This window comes from Monosiga brevicollis, genomic scaffold (genome assembly GCF_000002865.3).
Source record: "Monosiga brevicollis MX1 MONBRscaffold_3 genomic scaffold, whole genome shotgun sequence".
Taxonomy (NCBI): domain Eukaryota; class Choanoflagellata; order Craspedida; family Salpingoecidae; genus Monosiga; species Monosiga brevicollis.
This window is the reverse complement of record NW_001865040.1, coordinates 989,821-1,015,321: the sequence shown is the minus strand read 5'-3', so window position 1 is coordinate 1,015,321 and position 25,501 is coordinate 989,821. Positions and strand designations below refer to the sequence as shown.

The window sequence follows — 25,501 nt, the reverse complement described above, 5'->3', positions numbered from 1 at the left end:
TGGCATTCTGTTTGATCATATGTGAAATAACACCCATGTACAATTGAGCTCAAAGCTATGGACTTCTGAGCTGACTGCTCCTTTTTCCCCCAGTGCATTTTGCGCTGATCACTAACGTGTATTCCACGCCATCGCAATGAATTGTTGACATTTTCTTCCCCCGCCCCACCATTTGCGTAAAGAAAGGTTGACTTATGCAAAGGAATGTGTGCATTTTCAAAGTCAAGTAAAATGAATGTGTCTGGTCGGTGCGGCTCACAGCCTCAGCTCATCAAGCGTCAGCTTCATACATCGAGGCTACTCGTTGCTCTTGGCGGTCACTAGCGCTCTGCTCCATCATTAATGTCTCAATGACGGACTTGATCTGCTCAAAAGTGGGCCGAAGCTGGGCATTGGCATTCCAGCATGAAATCATGAGTGCCGTGAAAGAGGTCTCGCTGTCTTCCGGCGGAATGGTGGGACGCAGCCCCTCGCAAATGGCCTTTTGCAACGTGTGCATGCGCATGTTGTTATCATAGTATGGTAGTTTTCTTGTCAAAACCTCGTACAGGACGATAGCAAAACTACAAGGCAGCACCACACCAGGCGAAGAAAAATACCAGTCAAATTGCAAATCAAAGACGTGCGATCCAAGCTAATATCAGTAGGGCTGTTCAAGACCCGTGTGGCTGGGCACAAAGGGTTGATCCAAATGGGCAAATGGGATGGTTTTTACCTGTACACGTCACATGGGGCGCCATATGGCAGATTCTCAAGAATTTCAGGGGCACACCAAGCAAGTGTGCCCACGCGCTCAGACTGCGCGTCGTCCATGGTTATCAAGGAAAAGGCAGACAGGCTTGATGCTGAGTTTGATCTGGGGCGGTCGGAAGTGCTGCTCATTAAGCGTGCTGTTCCAAAATCTGAGCCCGTTCGTGCGCTTCATGAGCACCCACTGGCAAACACACTGGCGTGTTGTCCAAGGTGATCAACAAAGGGGCAGCACCTACCGGCTACTTTGCACCGCCAAGTATCGGAAATCAGTAAATTAGCACTCTAGTCAGTCATGGAGGATCGTGAGCTGAGCAAATGAACACGACTTTGTTGCCGAGAGCGAGCTCTTTTGCTTTCCCGGCCATATCTTATGAATACATTACATCCGCGGGAATCAGGCGGGGAATCAGGCAACCAGGCAAACAATGATGAAATGCTTGTGCACCTTGAGATCTCGATGAATGCGTCGTGGCTTGAGGGCATGTAAGTACACCATGCCCGATGCGGTGTCGTGCAGCAATTTCAAGCGCCGTTGCCAGGTAATGGGCATATCACTCTACGTATCCAACCATGAATGAAAAGTGAGACGTGAAGAACGCTTTGATGTGAAGGTGTAAGCGAAGACATACCGCCAAAACGCTTTGCAGTGAGCCACGTGCCAAGTACTCGGTAACCAAGAAGGGTGAATCTCCCAACAAGCCAGCGCCGTAGAAAAACACCACTACATGTGCAGGAAAATTTTTGAGAATTGCAGCATGCTACTTGGGCAGACAACAGCCCAGGCATGCCATCACGCAACGCACCGTTGACATTGCGAATAGACCGCATCAGATGCACCTCTTCGTTGAACATTTTGACGGCCGCCGAATCCATCATCATGACGGAATGCTTCAGCTTTTTGACAGCCACAATACGATCCTACTCGCAATTGCACGATTGAACAGAATGGGCAAGGCACGCATACCCCCCCCCCCGCCAAAGTGTGATTTATCGCACAAAAAGCTGAGTGCCACGAACCTGCCACTGTGCTCGCCAAACTTCACCGTAGGAGCCCTGATCAAGACTGTCGAGAAAGTGAATATCCTCCGCCCTATCCATGCAGCCCCAAATGATTCGCAGATGAGTCTCAAGTTCGCAAAAAGAAAAAAAAAAAACAAGGTGGCTCGGGGAGGGGGTTCAGCAAGACGACCATCGCGCTTGGAACCTACTTGATTTCCCAGGCGCGCTTCAACTCGTCGAGTTGGAGGTTAGATTCTTCAATGAGTCGCTCTTGCAATTCCTGGACGGAGATCAAGCTCGAAAAGCGATGGTGCACACGGAAATACAGCCAGGCCCCGATCGTGGCGAGGACTGCAAGACCAAGAAGAGTCCCGACAATCACCGCAGTCACGCTCAACTGGCAATGCTTGCCAGAAAAGCCTTTGTGACAGGTGCAGGCTCCATGAAACTCGGCATTCAGAACACAATCTCCATGCTTGCAAAAGCCTGGCCGGCACACGCTGCACACCGTCTGATTGGTGGCAGCCGTGCCATCGGTCCAACTGTCACGGGGACATCGCCTACAAGCCATCGACCCTAACCCAGCCACAAATGTTGTTGAGCTGACGGGACAAGGTCCACACGAGCGCATACTGCCTGAAAGAGACATACCAGCTTCTGAAGCATAGGTTCCCTCTGGACAGGGAAGACATCTGTCTTTTTGGAAGTCCTCGGCAAAATAGCCAGAAGGGCAACCCAATGTCAACCGGGCTTGCACCTGGGGGGGGGGGAATTTTTCAAAAAAAAAAAAACAACCTCGTCAAAACGTCGCAGTTGGTCATATTGGATGATGGGCTGACAGAGAAGGTGTGCCAGAGTGCACCAACCATATCCATGGAAACGCGGTCCTTGGCAACGGTTCCGCCGCCGAAGAGCAGGAATACATCGTAAGATCCGAGACTGGCCGTTCAGCAAGTGATGCATCGGCCCATGCCCGTGAGAACGCGACCCAATCAATGCCACACATGCAATTACAATGATGGCCAAAGCAGCTGACCTTGCAACAGTCGCGGTCGAACCAAAGTGACCGGCAAGGGCCGACTCAGAGATGAGGAGCCAACGAAGAAATTTGGTGCCATGATCATACTCGCCCAACCACAATTCAGAACTCTAGGGTCCAAGGCCCAACAAAAGCCGAGTCATGGGATGAGAACATTCGTGCCCACGTGAGGCAGAGCAACAGCAAACTGTGGTTTGCTTCGAGCAAAGTGTTTTTTGCAGCCTCACCGTCTCCCACGCTCCGTCTTCAGCCAGCCGAAGACCGCCATACACCATCAGCTTCTCACTGGCCGTCTGAGCCGACGCAGAGAAGAACACTTGCGGGCTATTGGGCCACCCCGGTGCGAAACGATGAAAGTCAGATGAACAAATGCCTACCTTAAAAACAAGGCAAGAGGTATGGCAAGCCCTTGAATAGTTGGCAGCCAGAAACGTACCGTGCCACACTTGTGCTGATGGTCTCGCAAGTCCAAGCACCATTGGTTGACAACAGCAGGCGTCCTTCCGTGTCGATACGGCCCAATCTTCGCGAATAGCCTCCAAAGAGCAATAGACCTGTAACGTTGATGTTCAACTCCAGCGCTGAGTGACAAAGGGATACCATGAGTGGATACACACAGAGCCAGAGTCGGCTAGGATGGGAACCGGATTTACGGGCGCCGGTCACGCGCACAACACGGTCACTGACCAGCACCACTCGCAAGCCCTCCCCATGAACAGTCGGGTAGGCGCTCAAAAGTGACGGCCTGGTCTGTGGGCGGCCAGGAAGCCACCCAGGCGTCGTCATGAACTAGGCTGGCGTTGAGGTTGAGCTGGTCGAGATACTGCCACCCGCCGGCAATGACCAACTGCCGTTGTCCTTGAGGACCCAAAAGGGCCATCTGATGACCAGCGCGTCCGGAAGGCCCTTCGTCGAAATGCACCTCAGTCACATTAGCACCGCTGAAATGAACCAGAAGCAGGGATGAGTGAGGCTTGACTACGTCCCAGGACGTATTCATGCCTCCAAACAGAAGAAAGTGGTCGCTGTCCACCAAAGAGGTCGAAGTGGAGGACAGATCCTCGCCCATACTGCTTTGCAAAGAAGGTGCAGCCAATGTCCACACCATATCGTTAACGGCAAGTTCCCAGAGCCCATTCACGGCCCGCCCATCGTCTTGTCGCCCCCCAATCAGCGTCATGGTCCTTCGATCCGGATGCAGCGTAACGGCGGCACCGATGGCCTAAGGCATAGCAAGAGCATGGACAATGACACTCACATGAGGACAGAACAGAGCGAGCGAGGGCGAGCCTGGCAATAGCACATTATCCTGCTATCCTGCTATCCTGCTATCATGCTATCATGCTATCATGCTATCATGCTATCATGCTACGTTTTGGTACATAAAGGCGCTCTGAGAACAAAGAACACACCTGCACGCCTGGAACGCTTTCATCGATGGCCGTTACCCAAAATCGCCCCTGAGGCGCAAAGGCAAGAGCATCTTTCAAGTAGCTGAGGCCGCTATAGCCGCCAAACAACTGCAGATGCCGGCGATCCGACCCAGCACGCGCAAGTGTGAGCAGGAATGGGCTGTCACGGCGGCTGCTAAATATGGCGCCATTCGTACCAGGAAGTTGTCTTGAAAAAAGACCGACGCAAACCCTTGACGAGCAGCAGGCCGCATGCTGGAAGGGGCCGCTGTCATGGTCTGGGCGCTGGCGTCTGAGCCATGGAAGGTGAGGACACGGAAATCAATCAAATCCTCATCCGAATTGTCCAGCAAGTAAAGCTGCTCCAATTCAGCATCAAAAGCCCAGAAATGGGAAAAAAGCTGCCCGCCTGCTGCTGGAATGGTCAGACTGAGCCGATGCCAGAGCCCTAGAGGAGGGCTTCCAGCAGTGGAAGCTTGTAGACGTAAGACCCAGACGTCCGCACGAAAGTTGGCGGCTTGACAATGATAGCTAGTCTGGTCGCACCCGCCCATGACAACCATGTGCGTGCCGTTCAGTGCTTGCGCGACGTGTGCAAAGCGTGGTGCGGGCTCAGTTCCCCCAGAGGCGATCAGGGGATGCCATGGGGCAAAGATGGAGCCACATTGAAGTTCGAAGGAGCGGCTGGGCAACACTTGTTGGCCGTTACTCTGCAGGTCGAGACCGCCGGATACAACCAAGCAGCTTCCACTGTCCTCTGAACCATCTGCAGCATTGCTGGCGTCCGTGTTTGGTGCGTTGAGACGTGTTAGACCGTGCCCAAAGCGAGCAAGAGGTGCGTTAACTCGGCTAGCATTGATTTCCACCACAGCGATATCCGCAGTCAGGCCGACCACAACGGTTGAGTCGAGTGCGCGGATGGTCTGGGTGAGTGGGTCAAGGGATAGACCACCAAAACAGGCAATGCTCTCACGACCTGGGTGCCACTGTGTGCACGCGTGGAAGGCTCTATTCAAACCGGCATGGGCCTGGACAAACCGCCAAGAGCCCTGTAAAGACGAGGCGAGGGACCATTGATCACCCTCCGGTCTCATAAGAGCCAGGTCGTTGTCGGCCAATGGACCTGCCATACCGCCCAGGAGAACCACCGACCCGTCTAGTTCAACCAAGACGGCGCCCACACGCGCCGAGGGAGCATGAATGGTTGGTACTGCCCCGGTCCAGACGTTGAAGTTTTGGCTTCCCAGTGCTATTTGCAGAAGCACAGCCAGGACAACCAAGTGCTTTGCCAGCCCGACATGTGGAGAAACCGCCATGATCAGAGGCGCGCGGCCCATGCCTGGACCACGGGTGATCACCAGCAAACCACAACCTCCCCTCCCCCTGCCGTCCCACTAGCAGACAGGCGGGTGCTATCAGGACGACATCAACGAGGCGAAGAACCACAAGGGCACGGTGACAAGGTCGACGGGGAAGAGTTGAGCCGATGAGAGGAGTGCGAAGGGAAAGGATGAATTGTGAGTTCTTGCTGTTGTTGTTGTTTCTTCGATTGTCAGACAAAACTTTTTGTGCGTGTTTCGACGACATGTTTATATTATGCCCCATCCTACTCTGGAGCGTGGTTGGTCAACGGGCCCGAAGACACGCTGAAGCCCAAGCTCGTTTGTTTGATCGTCAAAAATCAGAACCGGCGCCCGTCGGTCTGGAGCAGGCGATCGATGCAGCGAAGCAGGGCGTGATCATCGATGGGCTCGCCGGGATTCTGCAGCTTGACTCGCAAGAGCTGGTCGAGCCCATCACGCAAGTTGTCAATCAGCACCGCCACACGTGGGCTGCTCTTGAATTTGATCCTGCTCTCGCCGGCGCAGCAAAGAAATGCGTCAATAAATCGAAGGCTGACTTTGCGGATGATGGACGCCCTGGTGCCAAACCACTCCCTCAGAACGGCGTTGCAAGAGGTACTCACCAATCATCGACCGTGATCATGTTGCTCTCGGCGTGCGACGCGAGCTTACCCCCTGTTGCCGATCATAACAGGCAGGCAGAGCAAGTCCCAAAAAGACATGTCAGAAGACAAGAAAAGACATGAGCACAGACTTGCATGTCCCTCAGTCAGCAAGTGTGGCAACATGATCGTACCAAAGAGCATCAGAGCATAAGGGCTGATGACGGTTACCTCCCGCACAAATGTCTTGCCAGCGTGCGAGCTACCCTTATCAAAGTATACCGCATACTCGTGATCATAGCTACACAAAGGGCGAGGTAGGTAAGAGCCATCAACAAAACAGATAGCAACTCTTGACGCAACGTAGGGCGTGCATCCCTGAGTTGAGGTCCAGGCAAATGACGGACCTATTCTCCAAAAAGAGCGCCGAGCTGGGATGAAGAAATACACGCCCGGGTTCTTTGGGAAAGAAGCGAATGTCCTTTGAGTTGTGGGCATTTTGAACTGCGCCACCCTCCACCTACGTGACCAATCATCGCGACCAAGTAAGGTGTGACCGCCCGCCCCGTGACCATGCAGATCTGGGATCAAGCCCCGCTTACCTTAGTAAAGGTTGCTTGAGGCAACACAATGCGGATCACGTTGGGGTACAGGCCGGCAGCCAAGACGGCCTTGACCACATTATACTGCTCGGCGTTGGCATTGAGTTGATCGCCGCTGCGGGAACACCAGTAAAATTCATCCATCAGCATCCGCACAAGCAGCTTCGAAGAGTGGGTTTTGATGGATGAAGCGTCGGATGAATCAAAGAACAAGTGAAAGCAACATGAAATTCTCTCTCACCCAAGTGGCCCACGATGATTGCGTTCCAGTGCAGGAACAAAGCCCATTTCTTGCAAAACACCGTAGTACTGCGGTCCAGAATACAGATGCACTCGCAGCATCAGGCATGATGGACGAGCCTCGAATTCAGCACACGCCAGCACAAACAAACCTGAAGTCGAAGATCCTTGACCTCGCTCAACACGTTGCGGGACAGAAAGTTTGTCTCGCAAAAGGCATGCGCCGCGCCCCGTCCCACTTGAGCCATCTTTTGGTATTCATTGAAAGCTCTGATCATGCAAAGGCATGCAAGGCGCGCATGACCCACGAAACGCAAGCCGTAAGTTTCTCAAGAGGTACCAAAAATGTGATCGAGACAAGCAAATGACAAGTCTGCGTACTCGGCAAACATGAGATGGTCACTGCGCTCTTTGTAAAACTTTTGGTGAGCAGCTCGTGCAGCATCGCGCTCAGCCATGGGTGCCACGAAGAAGCTCTTGTACCCCTAAAACAGTGACACGATCCACGCATGACTAAGCCAAGCCTCAAAAGATAAGCAGGGCTAAAGGTTCTCCGAGAACTCAACCACGCCGGCTTGCTAGCCGAACTGGTTCAGCGCAAAACAGGACGAAGGCTTGGATTGGTAGAAGAGGAGGGCTACGATGTATGCACCCGTACCATTGCCGCAGCGACGGTCAGCACGGGATCGACGCAACGGAGCATGGCCCCAAAAATGAGCATTTTGCCCAACCGCACATCTACGGAGTTGACAGACTGTAAGCCATGCAGCAAGGACAAGACAGTGGTGGATCGGATTGATGATGGCAGTTGCCACATACCAATGGGTAGCTGAGCCAGATGCGCACCCAGCGCTAGAGAGGAGAAGTGATGAACGTGAGGGCAGTCAAAACTTTTGGTGTCACAAAGATTACTGAAAGGGCTTCAATCGACCTCACCTGTGAGCTTGCCGTTGGCAGATAACGCGCTAATGTCCCGCAGTGCATCAAGCGAAGCTTCGACGCTTTGTCCTTGAGGTGCATCCAGAAAGGTGCCCAGAAACTGTGCCATAAACAAATGTGTCAGAGGATGACAAGCAGCCATTGAGTGCCGATGCCCGCTCTATCAGTTTTGCCTGCATCTCATTGCAAATAAATAAACGAGAAGAACGAGGCCAATAACATGAGAAGAACAAACTTGAGCGACATCATCATGGCCCGCATCTTTGATCTGCAGACAAAGCTGCTCCAACGGCACTCGCTGTATCTCAGGTGTTTGATGGTCCAGCATGGAAGCAAATCGAGCTCGCGTATACAAGCTGCACCAGTCGGAAACAACCCCACGCGTGCCAATCGCGGCCAATCACAGCACGAAACAACGACAGAAATATCAGAGAGGGCACACAACAAGTCTTGACAATGCCTGAGATGCTGCGATGATTCTCAAGAGCATCTGGCAGCAAGCCCGTAGCGAACACGCACCGATAACACGTGCCGGGCTTGACACGACCGGCGCGACCGCGCCGCTGCTTTGCCGCGGCTTTGCTCGTCCAAGTGGTGACCAACATGGACATGCGGGCTGCTGGATCAAACTGCGCTCCCCCATGATGTGAACGCATAAGGTATGTGCCTCAAACCTCTTCGCCCCAGACAGCTCTATCACCTTGCTGAGCTATGAAAGCAGCCCAAGGCTACAGCGATGGCACACCTGATTCTCCTTGAGTTTGCCGGCGTCAATCACGTGGGTAACGTCATCGATGGTGATGGATGTTTCAGCCACGTTCGTCGAGACAACAACCTTGCGTGACCCCTTGGGCGCCTATGTATGAGCGCGATGCCTCCAAGACGTGAAACAGCCGCAAAGGCCTTGAGACGAGCCGATGGTAGAGCCAAAATACACACGCGCTGAAAAATGCGGTTTTGCTCTTGCGGCGTAAGCGAGCTGTGTAAGGGCAACACATGGAGCGATGCTGATGCGCTGCATTCGCTGAGGGCACGCATGGTACGCCTAATCTCATACATGCCTGCCGAGTGTATCATCACCAAGCCACCAGCATTTGAGAACAGTGCCTTCAGAAACTGGCGGCTGGGGTGCAGGCATGAGACTTCAAGTTGATACCTGGCATGAATACTAGGATGGCGCCATCATCACTGTCACTGGCACAAATGTGATCCACCACAGCAGCGACCATGCGATAAGAGATCTCGTCGCTGATGGATAACTGCTGGTACACTTGAAAGCGCTCGTCATCTACCAGCTACACGGGCACACGGAAAACCCCGCAAGAGACCAAGTGCAGAAAAGTAAGGCACAGCCAAGAAAATGCAGAAGTGTTCATAGAGACGTCGTTGGTCGAGTTGGAGTGGGTAGAGTGGTATCAGCTCTGGCGGCTGCCAACTCACGTGAGCTGAGGTCTTTGATTCTTCATCGATTGACTCCCAATTGTCCAGAGACTGATACGGATCTGCACTGATGGTACTGCGGCGATATTGTGCTCGCTCTTCCAACGTCGCCTTGAGTGTTGGGTCATCTGCTGGCACTTTTTTGAGCGAGCTCAGATTGGGCTGATAGCCCGTCAGCTCAATCAAATCCTCCAAATAGAGCTCACTGACGGGATGCGTAAATCCTGGGATGTTCAACACTGGTGCACCTACAGTGACACGAGTATCAGGACTCTGAGACATGAGCTTTTTACGAGAGAAATAGCCGAGCTTTCGGACATTACGATGCCATCCAAAGCATTTAGCTACCACCCACCTCCAAAGTAGCGTGAAAATTTGTCAGCATCAAGCGTGGCCGACATGAGAATCACCTAAGCCACCCGCCAGCAAAGAACAAGTTTAAGTCTTCATGGGGCCTTCATGCGCAGAAGCAGACGCCCAACTGTGCACCAAAAGCGAAGCGTATTGCACTCATGTCGATACCTTGAGGTCGCGACGTGAGCGTAGGACGTCCTTCAGAAGAGCCAGGAGCACGTCGCTGTCCAAGCTTCGCTCGTGCACCTTGGGTGAAGAGGTTGGGAGAACAGAGCGATAAGTGAATTCAATGATACTCGGCGCCCCTGTTATCAAATCCGTTCAGCGCTTGGCAACCATTGCAATCCACAAACCTCATCCACCACTACGTGCGAAATGTGAGCCAGGCTCTTATCACTCTGAAGCTGCCGCAAGAGGATGCCTGTGGTGCAAAATGTCAGGCGAGTGGCTGCAGACGCTCTACAACGGTGCAACGCCGTCCGCCCACGCCGGAATGTGAGTTGGAGACTTTTTCGGATTGTTAGATCACATGGAAGGATGCAATCATGCCGCTGCCACTGACTTGCGCTCGAGCCGCACAGAGTACCCCACGGTGCTGCCGACAGACTCGGTGCGCTCGTCGGACACACGCTGCGCGATGGCGATGGCTGACAACCGACGTGGCTACGCAAGTTGAGAAAGAGGGCGTGATGCGGTGAGGTTTGCCAAGCCGCTCAGAAGTATGCGGTAATGTCAGTCTAGTCATTCAGACACTTGACCATCAAACAGCTTGCCCCGGGATGCCTCACCTGAGTGCAATAAATGTGGCACGCGCTCCCATTGCCACTGGCGAGTAGATCCTCCAAGATAAACTGAGGAACTTGAGTTGTCTTGCCACAACCCGTCTCTCCAGCAATAATGACGGTCTGGACGACCCAGCAAGATGGTCAGCTGTGGTTTGGTGACAAACAAGTGCTGCGTCCAAAGGTGTAAAAGCGCTGAGACCTGAGACCTGCCTGATTGCTCTGCACCAAGCGCAGGATTTCGGCACGCTCCTTGTAGCTGGGTAATTTCTGACGCTTGCCCAACATCTATCACGATTGAGCAGCCCCGATTACCATTGACAAGCGTCCCAATATCTGATGAGTGTTAGATGTGACCCATTTTGTACTGAAGCAGGTTGAACAACCCACCTTTTGGTAGGCATTTTTAGCGACGAGTGCCGTCTCTGAGGCCTGCAGCTTGGCGTTGACCCCGGTGTTGTCGCGGAGAGCAGGCATAGCGCTGCCTTTGCTACGCCCTTTTTTTCCTTGACGGTCTGCTGCGGAGGCAGCGAGCAAGTCTTCTTCACCTAGTTTTTGTCCCAAACGGACTGATACAGGGCCGGCCGCTGCATCCTTATCTTTCTATGTGTCCAATACCACATGCAAGAGCGGATGATTTCTCACGTAAACGCACGTGACAAAGTGTGTGCTGCAAGGGCTCAGCCACCTCCAAGGTTGCGCACAGCAATGCAAGTGACGACAAACCTGCAGGTGCAGTGAAGCCAAAGGCGGTGGATTGGCCAACAATTTTGGAAGCGCATCTTGAATTTCCATTTGCAGCTCAAAGATGGCCTATCCAACACAATGATGCATGATTCGAAAGGTCAAAGGTCCAGTCGGTCGAGGCAACCACGACCCAGGTGAAGGAGGGCTCGAACAATAACATACGCCGTCTTCAAACGTGTGCTGCAGCGCAAACTTGTTGAGGTGCTTCGTGATACCAAGAAGTATAACACCTGGCAAGCTGTCATGTTTGGTCTGTCAAGTGGAAATGTCGGAGGGGGCGCCTAGATGTGAGACGTGCAGCAAGTCACTGAGCGCATCATGACTGACGACGCAGACTCACCAGTACCAACGGCGGTGAATGAGGATAGGCACTGCGCTGATCATAAAGCACCACCATGGTAATGGGCTCGGCCAGACCCTACACCGGTGCAACATAAAGAACGCCATGTGACTCCCAGGATGAAGCAGCTAGAGATACCTAGCGTTAGTTGGGATGTGAAGGCTCACCTCAATGTCGACCGCAATCTGCAACCAGCAGCAGCCTTCCTCCACGTTGCTTTGAAAAGCATCAGGATTTACGCTTGAGAGCACCTCGCGCTCGCTTTTGCGAATTTCCAAGCAATCACGGTGTCTTGCTTCATCCTCGGCCGGCGTTCTAGCAATCAAACAGGAAATATGTTCAAAGTCAGTCGCAACCTACGACTGCGCACCGCAGTTCACCCTGCGTTGTGGGCGCACACACACGTACAAATATGAGCTGGCATCCTTCTGATCGAGCAGGTCCATGACCAACGTGACGAGCGCTGCAAACACATTGTCACCGTTGCGCTCGAGTTCCCTGTGATGTGAAGAGGGAACAAAAGTTTTGAGCTTGCCACAGCAGAAAACAAGAGCATCAAGGGCACGCGAGCTCGCGATCACCACGCCGCAACAACGTACTGCACAATGACATGATGGGCAAACCCATACTCGGCCAGCTTGTCAGCCTTGTAAATTCGGCTAAGCTCAGCCTAAGACGGCATTGAACATGTGTGAGACAAGTCCTTCAACCCATGGCAGTCCTACGTGTGGTGACCCAGCATGTGGTTGCCATTGCGCAGAAAGGGACGGCCCACATACTCGGCCAACCAACCTGTGTGGAGCTGCCGACGGATACACCAGAGTGAACGTGTTGAAATTGCTTTGGAAGATCGCGCTCCGGCAAGTGCAAGAGCAACCACGACTGCGCCTCTTTCCTGTGAGAGATGAGCAAAGAGAAGTTAGAGGGCAGACCAACTCTGCGAATAAGCACGCGCAAACAGCGATTTGTGATACGCACTCGGTGTGAGTATACTGCATGGCCTCCTTGACATGTGCTTTTAAAAAGCCTTTGCGACACAAGCTCGGCAAAATGGTTTGATCTTTGCCACTGGTTCGGGTGCCCCCTATGCCAAAGGTGGAGGCGTAAACCATGCAAGACTTGATGGCCTCCTGCACCTCGCGGAAGCATAACGTTCATATTAATGCAAACGAGCCTGGACGAGCAAAAAAAGAGAACAAGAGAAGCCAAGCTCAAGAGGGCTTGGACACATGAGAAAACCATGGTCGCATCGCACCTCAGCGTCTTGGCGATGAGCGTCCTCCATAATCACGGTTTCGTGCTGGTACTTGGGGTTGAGCTGACATAGAGTTGAGATAGTAAGATTAAGTACGAGCAAGGCAAAAAAAAAAAAAAAAAAGGGGGGGGGGGTTGTCGGGTCGATGGACCTCAGTACGCACTTCTTTGGCACGCTGTCGGCGTTTACGCTCAGCATCCCGCGCTTGACGCTCACGCTCCTACGTGTCATAAGAAAAAGGCAAGCTGAGCATGACGCTGCAAGCCAACAGAAGCTGGGGAAACCGCTTTTTGGCTGGCAAGGAAGCACTCACATGATCTTCTTGAACCGTGAAGGGATCTGTCGGGCAGGATGTCTTGCCTCGGGTTGGATGCTCTTTTCGCTCAGCCTCGAGTTGTTTCCAGTAATCGCGATAGCCCGGTGGCAGCACAAGATTGATTTGCTGAGAAGGCGCAGCGACCGATTGGGATGCACAAAGGCAGGGCGATGTCAGCAGAAGGGCAAGAAGACAAAGAGGACACCGAGGCCAGTGGACGCTGAAATAAGCATGGAAATGAGGCCTACCAGATCATAAGCAACGCGATGCAAAGCGTATACGGCACCAAAATTCTTGGCCTCGGTACTGTCGACGTAAATTCGAGGATCTTTGCAAACGATGGTCTTGCGCTCCTTGGTTTTTTCATCTTCGCGATTCAAAAAGACCTGGTTGAGTTATGCAAGGCGAAGGGTGAGATGACTGCACAACTTTCAAGCAATTGTCTTGATGCGCCATTCACATGCAGTTGATGGCCACGTACGGTGACAACACTACCACCCTTTGCGCTCTTGATCTATTCAAGACCAGACAGGTCATGAGAAAAGAGTGAAACATGGCAGATGTGTGATGAGCCGTTATCGCCTCGGCATCAGGTTCGGGTCTCGGCTCGATCTGGCCGCATACCACCGGGAGGATGAGGCTCACCGAAAATCCAGGTTTGAGCCATTTTTTCTTGCGGCAGTGGTCGTACAGCAACTGTGATGGCGTTTTGCCTGTCCATTTGGTCAAGTCACAGTCCGACTGAATCATCAGCAAGCGGAGCAGAGGGAGGAAGTGAGCATAACAAGGCAAGCAGCAGACAAACATGCGGACTTTGGTTGGGCCGGTACGTACCGAAACGAGGTGCGTTTGCAAAGGGCTACCGGCAACATTGTCTGGCACAGCAGATGCGTGGTCACTGGCACTTGCGTTCTTTGGTGCAGACGCTATTTAATAGGTAGCGGTGGGTTTCGGCGGCAACGGCGGGCAGCAGGTGTTAGAGATGTATCCTCGAAAGCTTCCGCCAGCATATGGGTTCTCCATAGGGCTTACCGGCAGAGCGGCTGGCTGCAGCAACATGGGCAGCAGCGTAAGCATCTGGTTGACGTCCTCGTCTGCATTGGTTGTCACGATTGAAGGAAGGTTGGTGTGGTCAAAAGTTGGAGGCACACACGAACACCAGATTGACAGTTGATCGCTTCAGTGAGAGAACAGATGGGACGGAGGAGCGACGGGCCACGGCACTAACCCTGGATGACCTGAACCAGAGCCGGTGGCCGAAGAAGCGGCGCCCTGTTTAGGGGCACTGGATGCCCCGCCATAACGAGCTGGGGAGATGAGGCAGAAGATAGGATGAGAAGAGCAGGGGCCAAGAAAACCATGGCGGCAGGCAGGAACGGGTACCTGCTTTTTCGGCTTTGGCAGCCTCAACTGCCTCGCGGCGCTCATCGGCTGAAGCAAGCATGCCAGAATTTGGGATAGCAAGTGAGCGTGTGATGGCGAGCGGCCAGGGCACGGCAATAGCTACCAAGGCTGGCCTCACCTTGCTTCTTCAGTGTCGCCTGGAGCTGTTTCACCTCATCCTTGGACGCTTTCTTGCTGTTCCCAGCATTACCGCTAAGGGTAGTGGCAAATCAAAGATGAATCATCAGCCAAAATCCCAGCATGTTGAACGACTCTGCCTTAATCCCACCCCAGATGGCCACCGAGGCATGCAGGCACCCCCTTCCCCCCTTCCCCCCACCACCACCACCAACCTGTTCTGGATGTGCCGTCCCTGCTTTCGTCGCCCCATGGTGAGCAGGTGTCGGTGGTGAAACTGTGACTCACCACCACCAACATTTTAAATTTTCATCTGACAAGCGACCAACGCGGTTTAAACGTAAGTATTTTACTTATACATATCTCTCTTGTGTTGTGATGTGTTGTGTTGTGTTGTGAGGCAGTTGTTGTGACTTGGACTCACTTTTCCCCCACCCTTCCTGCTTATTTTGCTTTGGGTTGATCATTGTCTTTGATTTTTGGGGCGGCAGCGCTTCAATTCCAATTCAGGTGAGAGAGGGGTTGTGGTGTTGTTCAAAGCGCGGTGGAGCGGGCGGTTGTTTGCTGTCTGAGCCTACAGCTGAAGCTGGCGAGCACGTGCTTGAGGCTGGCAGCATCGATAATCCGCCAGCTCGCATTTGGCCGAACATGGGGCTTGGTCCGAGCTGGGTGAGCTCCAACGTGCAATATTCTTTCATGGCTCTCACCCTTTGGCGGGTGGCTGCTCCTCACTTAGCTCACTGAGGCAAGAAATCAGTCCTATTCAATTAACAGGAGCAATTATCCTGAGGTGCAGCGGTGCTCCTAGCCAGCCATCACCATCGGGCCATGAGTGACTTGCGAGGCAATGTTCACGTGGCTGTACGTGTGCGTCCTCCCAATGCCCATGACAATGACGACGAGGATGTTGCCATTCAGGCCCTCGAGGACCGACTCTGTGTCGCATACACGGTGCGGCGTCCTGCATGGCCATGCAAACACCCAAGTACCCACATGGTTGGCACAACAAGTCACACGACCCGGCACAAGCCGCCTTGCACTCACCTTTCGCTGTGGTCACCTGCCGGCCTCTGATGCAAACAGAACACGTCGGGGGTTCAGGACGTGAAGACGTACCGCTATAATAATGCCTTTGTTGATGAAGAGGCTGATCCGGGTAATCAAACCCGGTGCTTTGATGCCGTAGGCCCCAGCATCGTTGAAGATGCCCTTCATGGCTTCAGTATGTTCCTCTTTCCCCCTCTGGCCTCTTTGAGTAACTTCCTTGGGGCTGCAGTTCTTAAGGCTTGCCTCCCCTTGCCATGGCATTGCTGTTATGCTCGCTTCTAGACGTTTGCCTTTTTGCTTTTGGTCAGATTGGCTCGGGCAAGACCTTCACCATGGTCGGCACAGAGCAGGAGCCAGGGCTGATTATCACGGTTTGCGAAGCCTTGATTGAGCGTGCACGATTGGAAGGCCGAGAGATTTCTCTGACCGCCTCCTACCTCGAGCTTTACAATGAGAAAGTGCGCGATCTCCTGCACTCCCCCGCCGAGGAGCGGCCACAGCTGCGAATCCGCGAGCATCCGACAGAGGGGCCTTTTGTGGAGAATCTATCACAGCATGACGCTAGTACTGCAGAGAATATACGGCATCTCGTGTTTCGGGGCCAGCAACACCGTCGAACAGCTAGCGTGGATCTGAACGACAGTTCCAACCGCGGTCATGCCATCTTCACTCTCGTCTTACGCCAGTTTACCGTCAAAAACGGCTTGGAAGTTCAAACTACTAGCCGCATCAATCTCGTCGACTTGGCTGGCTTTGAGCGCATCAGCGCAACAGACTCCCTCAACGAGGCTCGCATCCAGGAAGGCGGCATCACCAACAAGTCCCTCGTCTTCTTTGGTCGTTGCCTCAGCTCTTTGGCTGAGAATGCAAAGCCGACTTCCTCTGCCTCGTCCTCTTCGGCCTCCACAAAAAAATCGAACAAGGTCAGTGCGCTCTTCCGATGTTGGCCCACAAAGTCATCATGAGTTGAGCCAGTCTTGGCATCACAATATTTTACTTCTGCACTGTGGCCACCATTCGTATCGCCAACTCCTCATGCCTTCCCGCTCTTCCTCTTGTTGACCCACCAATTCAGGAGCACGTGCCATACCGTGACTCTCAGCTGACGTGGTTGCTCAAGGACTCCTTGGGAGGCAACGCAAAAACTTACATGATTGGCACCGTAAGCCCAACCGCTTCATCCCTTCGCGAAACCTTCAGCACTTTGCAATATGGTATGTCTGTTCAAACTCGTGCTTCCAAGAGATGATCATCTCCACCTGCTTCAGAGCCCTCACTTCCAACACCTCCGTCTCCCTCTCCGTGTCTCCGCTCTTTCTATTACTTCCTTGGACTATGCACCGCGTCACTGCTCAACTGAACGACAGCTGACCGGGCCAAGCGCATTGTCACCCGCCCTGTCGTGAACGTGGTCCGCTCATCTGAAGAAATGAACTCTCTTCGAGCTGAGGTGGCAAGGTCAGTATCATGTCGTTCGTAGCCGATGTGGGCTGCGAGTCGTCAGATGATGCATGACTCTCACCTCATCTGCCTTTTTTCGTATCTTTCTCCCCACACAATTCACCTTGGCATTGTTGGTCGGGTTCCGACCACGCCACAGGCTGGAGGCGGCTCTCAAACGCAGTCGTGGACAGCGGTACGGACAACTGTTGCGTGCAGTCTTTGCCGTTTTCTGTTGAAATATAATATAGCGTTGTTCGTCTTGCTGTGATTATGCGAGACATTGATGGTGCAGCCCAAACTTTATCTGTATTGATCCTTGCCCGTCTGTGGGACTCACGCTGTCGCTTGAACTCTGCAACTCAGTCCCGTGGTGGATCAGACTCACTTTGGCACGCAGACGGAGCGCCCGAAGTTGGTGACGGTGACCATGGAAGGCATTTCCATCCCGTCTGAAAGCGACGTACTGGCGGATTTAAAATTTGCTCAGGCAGAGCGTGAGGCGGCGCTTGCAAATGCTGCGGAGCTGGAGAAGGAAATAACTGAACTGCGTGGCGCGCTGGAGCAGGCCCGAGCCCAGGCCACGGATGATGGCACCGCTTTTACGTCTCAGCTTGATGATCTGCGCAAGCAGATTGCTGATCGCGATGCTCATCTGGAGCAACAGCGCAAGAACGCCGCTGACTTGGAGCGACAACTTGGACTTTTGCAGGAGCAGCTCACAGCTTCAGCTGGTAAAAGCGCAGATGAACAAGCACACCTCGTTTCTCGTTTGCAGGAGGTTGAAACAGAGCTGGCCCGAGCAACAGCACGGGCCACCGTTCTCGAGGAAACAACATTGCAGCAACGCGCGCGCATTCAACAGCTCGAGTTTCAGCACGACACGGAGCTAGCGGCTCGGGAGGGTGACATGTCCACGCTCCAGCGCACCATGGAGGTTCAGGTGAAGCATCTTGAGGAGCAGGTGGCTCGCCTGGAGGCCCGCTTGGCAGAAACCCAAGCCCAAGCTGAAGCCGATGCGCTTCGTCTGCGAACTAGTCTGGAAAATCAGCAAAACACGCTTGCTCAAGCGCGACATACCTACGAAGCCACACTCGCGCGCCGCAAGCAAGAACTGGATGAACGCGATGAGCAAATTCTAGCATTGAAAAAGGCCATGGCAGAGAAGGATAAGGAGCTGGAGGAGCTCATGGCCAAGTGGCGCCAAGAGCTCGAATTTTTCCGCAGCAAATTTTTGACCAAATGGGATGCAGCGTCAGCAACCTGTCAAGCGTGTAGCGCCACCTTCACCACGCTGACTAACCGGCGCCATCATTGTCGAATCTGCGGACAGGCCTTTTGCGGCAACTGCTGTGCCGATCGGGTGACCACGGGCTCTTCCAAGCGGCCGGTCCGCGCCTGTGCCGAGTGTCACGCCTTTTTGAGCATTGTAGAGCGGGATTTGGCTTCATTGGGGGAGGGCATGGAACAGGCTCAACAAGCCTCTGATATGGCCTCGGCCACTTTTATTGCTTATGAGTAAATAGAGGTGTCGCCCTTAGGGAGCACCGACGAACTATTGAATGTTCGACCACCATCTTGACCATGGCACCTTGGCTGTCCTCTTTTTGGTTTGTCGTTGTTTGTTTTGTTTTTTTTGTCGTGCTTGTGCGCTCTTCGGGACAGGTGCCCAGAGCGTTGGCTTTTTGATACATCCGCATGTATTTGATTCCTTTTGTCGATCATTCATTCCACCATCAACCGAATGCGCATGACCCTTCCAAAGAAAACAAAAAGGCGTCAAACGCACACAGAGCCACCACTCATCGTCAACACGACCAAAATTTCAAAGGCAAATCGGGGTTCTTGTTGTTGTCAGACGTTTGACTGCTGTTTGCACACGAGACGACATGATGTCACCTCGACCCGTGTTCGGGTTGAGGGCGAGCCTGGAAGGTTTGGCCACCTGGGCCATCCTGAGCACTGTGCAAGGTCCAGCCAACTGGATCGGCGTGGTGCTATCTGGCACTTTAGGTATGCAACATCTGGTAGATTTCTCGCGCTTTATATCAACGTCACAGGCCTCACTGAAACGGCCTGTCCTCACTTTGATGGGGGTTGTAGTAAGTGCCGCCATCCTCTTGGAACGAGGTGCTTTCTGGGAGCCGGCACAGAGGTCATCCTGGGAACGACCGTTGGCAGGGGCTGGCCTTCTCTCGACTCTGCTTGTAGAGCCGCTTTGGAGCCACGTGGCACCGCCAGCGTGGCGCTCGCTCGCTCCAGACAGCGTTGTCACGCTTCTGCTTCTCGGACTTCCATGGCGTGTCTGGGAGCCGCAGATCGCCTGCGCCTGGCTCCTTTTACTACCAGTCTATGCGTACCATGTTCCCAGTGCGAGCTCGCTTGTAAACAGTGCTATAGCCGTGGTCCTTGCTGCCCTGCTGCGATGGTGTGCCCCAGCATCATTCACGCGCGGTGAAAGTTTCCTTCTGACAACAGGTGCGCCGAGCGCACCAGCAGCCCACGGTTGTTTATTCGCGCTTCAGTCCAGAGCACGCCATGTCTTACGGATCGGTGCTTGTTGTCGTGGTTAGGCTGGCAGGCTGCCCTCTTGGCTTTGGCTCAGGCCGCCCAGTCGACTGAGCCTGTGGCCGCTCCCTGGGCAGTGCTACTGGTGAGATGGTGCTGATCCATGGACGGGGCATGCTTGCTCTTCCTATGCAATGCCTCTGCTCACGGTGGCCGAGTGATTCGCTGGTTCTAACAGGCTGTCCTTGGGGTTATCATGGCCTTGCTCTTTTGTGCGGGGGCTGCACGCCGTTGGCTGCCCCCGGTGACGCTGCCGACTGTCCTCTCGGGTCTGGTTGCTGGTCATGCCGCTCTTGGCTATGTGGTGGCCACGAGTCTGATGCAGCAGGTTTGCTCTCAGCTCATCTGCATGCTCTTGATTCTCACCGTCGTCGATCATTGGCTCGCCCTCTCATAGCGCGTGTGTCATGTGTGCAGGATCTACTGTTGTACCTGCTCCGGTTGGTCCTGCGTGAGTGGCCGATATTTGCCATGGCCCTGCTCTTCACTGGAGTTGCAGTAGGCTTGGCCACGTTCTTGAGCTTTCACGCCAGCAGTGGGCTCCGGCAGATTGAGCTTCGCAAAGTTTATCACGTGGCCGCAGCTCTTCTACTAGCTCCTGTACGCTTTGACTCTGGCTCGTGCCTCCACTCGGACCTGGTGTCCGGCGCTCATGCTGTGTGACTTTGGTTAACTCTTGATGTGATTGCCTTTAGTTGATGGCGTGGCACTCTGATGTCTTCATCGTGACGGGAGCTGGTGCGGTTGCGCTTTATGTCTCCCTGGAACTTGTGCGAGCTTGCGGTATCGAGCCAGTTGCGACATGGGGTATGCCTTTGAGTGGTCTCCTGCGCCCGTCTTTGGCCTTCGGGTGTTCTAGTCTGGCTCTGGTAACTCACCACCACCCCCTTATTCTCGGGCTGCTTAGTTGAATTGGTGCAGGCCCAGCTGCGCGATGCGCGCGATCAGGGATTCCTGACCGTCACGCCACTGTATCTACTGCTTGGCACTCTGGCTCCATTCTGGTGCCTTCCGCGCGCTCGTTTTTGGGCGGCCTATGGTGGTGTGCTGGCCGTGGGCATCGGTGATACCTTTGCATCGCTCGTTGGGCGACGGTACGTTGTTGGTCGGTACAGCTCGCCTACCCTGCTGTGCCCCTGCTTGGCTGCGGACTTGTTCTGCAACGCGCAACTTTCAAAATTTGTGTGTGCTTTGGAGTGCCGCAAAACCCACATTGTTGAACTTCTCTGGATAGATATGGTCGCTGGCGCCTCCCAGTGGTAGAGAAAAGCCTTGAAGGTTTTTTGGCTTGCGTTGTTTCGCAGCTGGTTGCCTTGTGGCTCTTGGTATGTGCCTGGCCCTGAGCGCGGGCTACTGCGTTGCTGCATGCACTGCATTGTTCCGTCACGACCTGTGTGCTCGCCTTGCTTTTTGTGGTGTAGAACTGGGGTGGCCTAATAGACGGTGTGCCTTGGCATCGGGCTCTGGTTGCCTGCGTGACAGTGGCTGGACTTGAGCTCTCGACCACTCAGATTGACAATCTCGTGCTGCCCGTGGCGTTTGTTGTGGCCGCACTGTCTTCTTGGACAGGTTAGAGCAGTTTGAACTTTTTGTGCATGATGCAGTGCCGTGACACAATGACTTAGAAAGGTTGTACAGTAACTGACTTGTGGGACGACATCAATTAATCTGAATTTCGACTGAATTTTGTCTCCTTTTCTCGTTATTTTTAATTGAATTTTTGAAGAAAAAAAGCGATTCGAGAAGAGTGCCTTTTGCGTTCGTTGTGGTTGTCGTTGTTGCCTTCATGTGCGCCGGTGGTGGGCTTGATAGTGGATTTGCATCTCACTGCCTCGGGTGAGTAGCACAAATGGTCCAACTCGATTCGATGAACACCAGTTATTCGACGCGTTCCGCCAACGTAGCATGTTTGATGCTCAAAACCGATGACATGAGTTCATAGCGCCGACAAAATGAGCGAAATGTGTGAGCTCTGTCAGAAACTGAATTAGAGCACTTGTGCGGCGACGCACGCTCACACATACACTTCAAGGCTCGACACGAGAGAACGCGAGAAGCCTCAGACGAGGTTGTCGCTCAGGAAGCCATTGACGCACGAGGCATGCGATAATACGATCATATCAATTTTTGAAGCATACCATACATATGACGGCGCAGCCGGCACCAACGGAACGTGTCACTCTGGCATGACCGAACACGGACAAGAAAACACGACAAATCATCACATGACGCTACACGAGCCGCTGGCGTTCAAAAGATTGGCCAAGTCACCCGGTAATTTTGGCTGATCATCTTCCCCAAGTTCCAACCCAAGTTCCTCGACAAGGTCCCGTGGTGGTGGGCCAGTCTCCGCCATCTGAAAGTAGACAGAGGCCACGCGAGCGGTAAGACGTGATCAAGAGGCGGATACCACCAATACGAACAAGCACGCAGGCAGCCACGCAACAGGAGCAGGTGGTAAACCAACGAGAAGCCACACCTGGGTAAGGACAACGAAGACCTGCTGTGCCTCGTCATTGCCGGTCTGCTTGGGATCGTCGAAGATCACACGGGCGCGGCAAAGCAACGAATGCTGGTGCTCATAACGACCACGGTCCTTGGCCTCCAAGTCCTTTCCACGGGTAGCCAGCCACTCGGGGTACTAGACACAAGGAGCATATGTGTACAGCACGCAGAATCAGCCGGAGCAGGCAAGTGAGAAGAACGCAAGGCAACGAGCGCGAGCGCAGGCGCGTGTAACGGAGCTTGGTTACATTCGCACCTTGTCACACAGTTCTTGGATGCTAGGATACAGTACGTCCTTGGACACTAGAGCATTAAACATGCCAGCAACACCATCTATTCGACACAGCCCCGCATTCAGATAGAGTGATAAGCGCGACATCACTGCCTTAGTCTCAAGCAAAGCTGAAGAGAAAACCCACGCGAAACACGAGGTTGACAATGCCGACGCACCATCATCCGAACTCGAGGAATCACCACCCGCGGCGGAAGCAGCGGAGGTGGAGGCAGCGGCAGGATCAACAGCATCAGCAGACGCGTCGCCACCAAGCTGGGACAGGAGGGACTGCACAAGGTGATCCAACTCCCCCAAGTCTGGCTGATCGGCCTATCATTGGCACAGAAATACAATAGCAAACGCCGTCACATGAGCGATACCAGCCCTGCCCACCAAAAGTGCAGCATTACAACGCTGCACATACGGACCGAGCTCGCTGCGTTCAAATCCTGAAGCAAGCTGGCAAACGAATCGGGTTCTTGCGCTTCAGGACCAGGTCTTGCCGACGCAGCTGGCTCTGAAGCTGCCCTCGGTGCGTTGGACGGGGCCGACCGTGTAGCGGGTGTGTTCGGAGATGAGGCTGACTTCTCGGGTACCGGTGCTGAGGAATCGATGTCGGGGTTGATCTGGCCGAGTGAGGTCATGAGGCGCTGCACCATTGTCTCCACATCAGCCTCGCCATCACCCATGACCTGCAGGTCTCGAAGGAAGTCATCGGCTAACTGATCCGCCAAGGCATCAAGATCCCCCTTGGGTGCACCGGCGCTACCAGCCGAAGACGAGGCGCCTGTCGAGTCGGAGGCGGCAGTGTGCGCTTGCTCTTGCTTTTCAGATCGTGCTGCCTCCTCACGTCGCGAATAGTCCTCAAGGACATCTACGCGACGCAAAGACGGGTGAGAGAACCGTAGCATCCAGTGCAGCCAGTCGACACTCAAAGGACAAAAAAACGAACGAAGAAAATGAAGCCCGGAGCGCACATGCCCAATTGGGACGGACGCATCGTTCAGGATATGGCAGCGTTGATCGTTACTCACCGGACAGCAAGTCGTTAAAGTCATCGTCACCTTGGCTCATTGTCGATGGTGATTGACCACGTGCTGGGGCTTGCTTATTGGATCGAACCAGTTCCAAATGCGAGGCGCTAAAATGCAACGAATTACACCAGCTACCAGTCAGATCCAAGACCGCCTGTGCTCAACACGGGGCTTTTACGGCTCGCACATCCAGTGGGACCGGCGAAAACGTCGCTCGTCCCGCCACCGCCGTGCGCGTCAAACACATTGAGAGAGGGAGAGCGAGAGCGAGAGAGAGATGAATTGGGTTTGGAGAACATTTGTCAGACAATCAAAATGTCATCATTTGTTTGTTTGTTTGGTCAGCACACAGAAGTGAAAATAAAAATTTAATTTTTTTTGAATGGACATGCACATGAAGGGTGGTCGACAACGATTTCAAGAGGGATCGGTGTGCATGTTGCTGTTGCTTGGGCTTGGATGGTCCGCCTGGCTGACACATTGTTGACCAGCTGTCTGTTTGAACTGGAGGCAACGACACAATGGCTTGTACGTCACAGCTCGCATCTGAAGCTGACGGTTTCACGGTGTGTGTATGAACTGCAATGCTGGCCTGGCTTGATGCTGACGGGCCGATGTGCTTGTACATGTAGCTCAAATTTTGACCCAGCTGTTGGAGAATGGTCATCGGATGCCCGATGACCTCGAGGACCACCTGATGGACCCCCAGAGTGGCCGTGAACTTGACATGCGCCCGCCCCATGTGCGCTTGGCAGCAGCTGAACAGGTTCGTACATGTGGATGGGATTGTGCGCTCAACTCTTGAAAAGTCAACCAATAGTGTGCACTGCTTGAATGGGTCCGCACCGTAGTATGGACGATTGAGTGCCTGACAGGTGTGGGCTGACCCGCGTTTTGTTGGCCATGCCATAGGAATACGTGCGGCTTCTTCAACAACGACGCTATGCAGATGCCGTTCGCGTGCTCGTGGCACGACGAGCGATGTTGCGATTGGTGGTGGGAGATGGAAGTGTCGAGTTGGCGCGTGCGTCAGAATCCATTGCTCGGGGCTATCTCGATCTGTTGAACCAGGGTGCGTCTGCCATTCGCCATGCCGAACTTGCACGGCAGGACGTGGCGCGCATTCGCGACAGCATGACACGCGAAGAGCAAGCGCCCACCCCGAGCACCACCCAGCCGTCATCACAAAGTTCTTCTCACGAGCTCATGGTACTCGAAATCAGCGTGCTCTGTACCCTGGGCCGGGCTCACCTGAACGCCAAGCAGTATACCGATGCCAAAGCCTGCTTTCTCATGATGGAGGAGCGTCGCAGGTCGCAGAATGAACTTGATTCGTCATCATCACAGGCACGCCTCTGGGACTACCACGTGGCGCAAGCACTGAGCCAGCTATCCCTGCGCGACGGTCAGCATGACGCAGCGCTGCAGCTGGCAGAGCGGGCGTTGGCCATTGCACAAGGCGGGTGCGTGATTTGCTATATAGGTGGGGGTGGCGAGGGGGGGGGCGCGGGGGAACGGAGGCTAAGTTCAGAGCGACAATCACCAAATGCCGTGTTGTTGCATCGGGCCACTGTTGTTAGCGCTACCCAGGCAAAAGGCGACGTTGCGCATGGATCCACAGCCTCGACCGGCACTGCGCCAGTGGTCAGGCCAGCTCGAGCAAAGTCTACGTCGACAACATCTGCAACTCCCGCTCGTACGTCACGACCCTTGAACCAGGACGAGCATCTGGAGCGCTCGCCCGAGGCTTTTCGCTGGGGTCAAGCCGCCGTCTTGATGCAATGCCAGCTTGGTAGGTGGAAATGTCTCGTTTCCAGCCACCCGCGTTTGTGCATTTATTTCACACGTGCTTCGATCCCCGCTGACTCGAACTTCAGGTGACGTTCTGGTGGCAATGGGGCAGGTTGAGCGAGCTTGTCGTACTTACCAGCAGGCTCTAGATGAATTGG

At 53.9% G+C, this 25,501-nt stretch overlaps 5 protein-coding genes across 5 annotated transcripts; 2 read left to right on the top strand and 3 right to left on the bottom strand.

Annotated features, from left to right (window-relative positions):
- Positions 1-1,159: 1,159 nt before the first annotated feature.
- Positions 1,160-5,519, bottom strand: MONBRDRAFT_22889 (uncharacterized protein; the record flags this gene model as incomplete). The annotated part of the gene is made up of 14 exons (XM_001742995.1): positions 1,160-1,309; positions 1,383-1,474; positions 1,557-1,671; positions 1,771-1,843; positions 1,962-2,103; positions 2,404-2,509; positions 2,619-2,691; positions 2,789-2,901; positions 3,019-3,115; positions 3,228-3,372; positions 3,479-4,013; positions 4,204-4,311; positions 4,401-5,211; positions 5,356-5,519. The coding sequence occupies 14 exons, from the start codon at positions 5,517-5,519 to the stop codon at positions 1,160-1,162; spliced, it is 2,724 nt and encodes a 907-aa protein (XP_001743047.1).
- Positions 5,520-5,884: 365 nt separating this feature from the next.
- Positions 5,885-14,937, bottom strand: MONBRDRAFT_22888 (uncharacterized protein; the record flags this gene model as incomplete). The annotated part of the gene is made up of 39 exons (XM_001742994.1): positions 5,885-6,053; positions 6,170-6,221; positions 6,343-6,449; positions 6,556-6,668; positions 6,751-6,865; positions 6,992-7,110; positions 7,143-7,260; positions 7,372-7,475; positions 7,649-7,728; positions 7,810-7,842; positions 7,927-8,029; positions 8,675-8,785; positions 8,869-8,990; positions 9,086-9,224; positions 9,370-9,617; positions 9,725-9,779; positions 9,892-9,969; positions 10,077-10,182; positions 10,286-10,386; positions 10,512-10,628; positions 10,734-10,793; positions 10,896-11,108; positions 11,232-11,318; positions 11,593-11,670; positions 11,760-11,907; positions 12,001-12,090; positions 12,192-12,262; positions 12,385-12,487; positions 12,571-12,722; positions 12,848-12,910; positions 13,011-13,067; positions 13,161-13,289; positions 13,412-13,549; positions 13,645-13,677; positions 13,809-13,904; positions 14,196-14,257; positions 14,547-14,594; positions 14,686-14,759; positions 14,900-14,937. 39 exons carry the CDS (start codon positions 14,935-14,937, stop codon positions 5,885-5,887), a joined length of 3,930 nt encoding a protein of 1,309 aa, XP_001743046.1.
- A 1,084-nt stretch (positions 14,938-16,021) lies between these two features.
- MONBRDRAFT_3301 (uncharacterized protein) lies at positions 16,022-16,489 on the top strand (the record flags this gene model as incomplete). The annotated part of the gene is made up of 1 exon (XM_001743314.1): positions 16,022-16,489. A coding segment is annotated over one exon (468 nt), but the record flags the coding sequence as incomplete, so codon positions are not given.
- Positions 16,490-19,060: 2,571 nt separating this feature from the next.
- On the top strand, positions 19,061-21,313 carry MONBRDRAFT_22886 (uncharacterized protein; the record flags this gene model as incomplete). The annotated part of the gene is made up of 9 exons (XM_001743313.1): positions 19,061-19,184; positions 19,232-19,273; positions 19,745-19,824; positions 19,918-20,067; positions 20,157-20,339; positions 20,435-20,477; positions 20,647-20,833; positions 20,974-21,064; positions 21,161-21,313. The coding sequence occupies 9 exons, from the start codon at positions 19,061-19,063 to the stop codon at positions 21,311-21,313; spliced, it is 1,053 nt and encodes a 350-aa protein (XP_001743365.1).
- Positions 21,314-21,960: 647 nt separating this feature from the next.
- MONBRDRAFT_31204 (uncharacterized protein) lies at positions 21,961-24,294 on the bottom strand (the record flags this gene model as incomplete). Its single annotated transcript, XM_001742993.1, has 7 exons — positions 21,961-22,095; positions 22,219-22,380; positions 22,501-22,577; positions 22,695-22,848; positions 22,947-23,392; positions 23,553-23,659; positions 24,161-24,294. The coding sequence occupies 7 exons, from the start codon at positions 24,292-24,294 to the stop codon at positions 21,961-21,963; spliced, it is 1,215 nt and encodes a 404-aa protein (XP_001743045.1).
- Between the last annotated feature and the right edge of the window lie 1,207 nt (positions 24,295-25,501).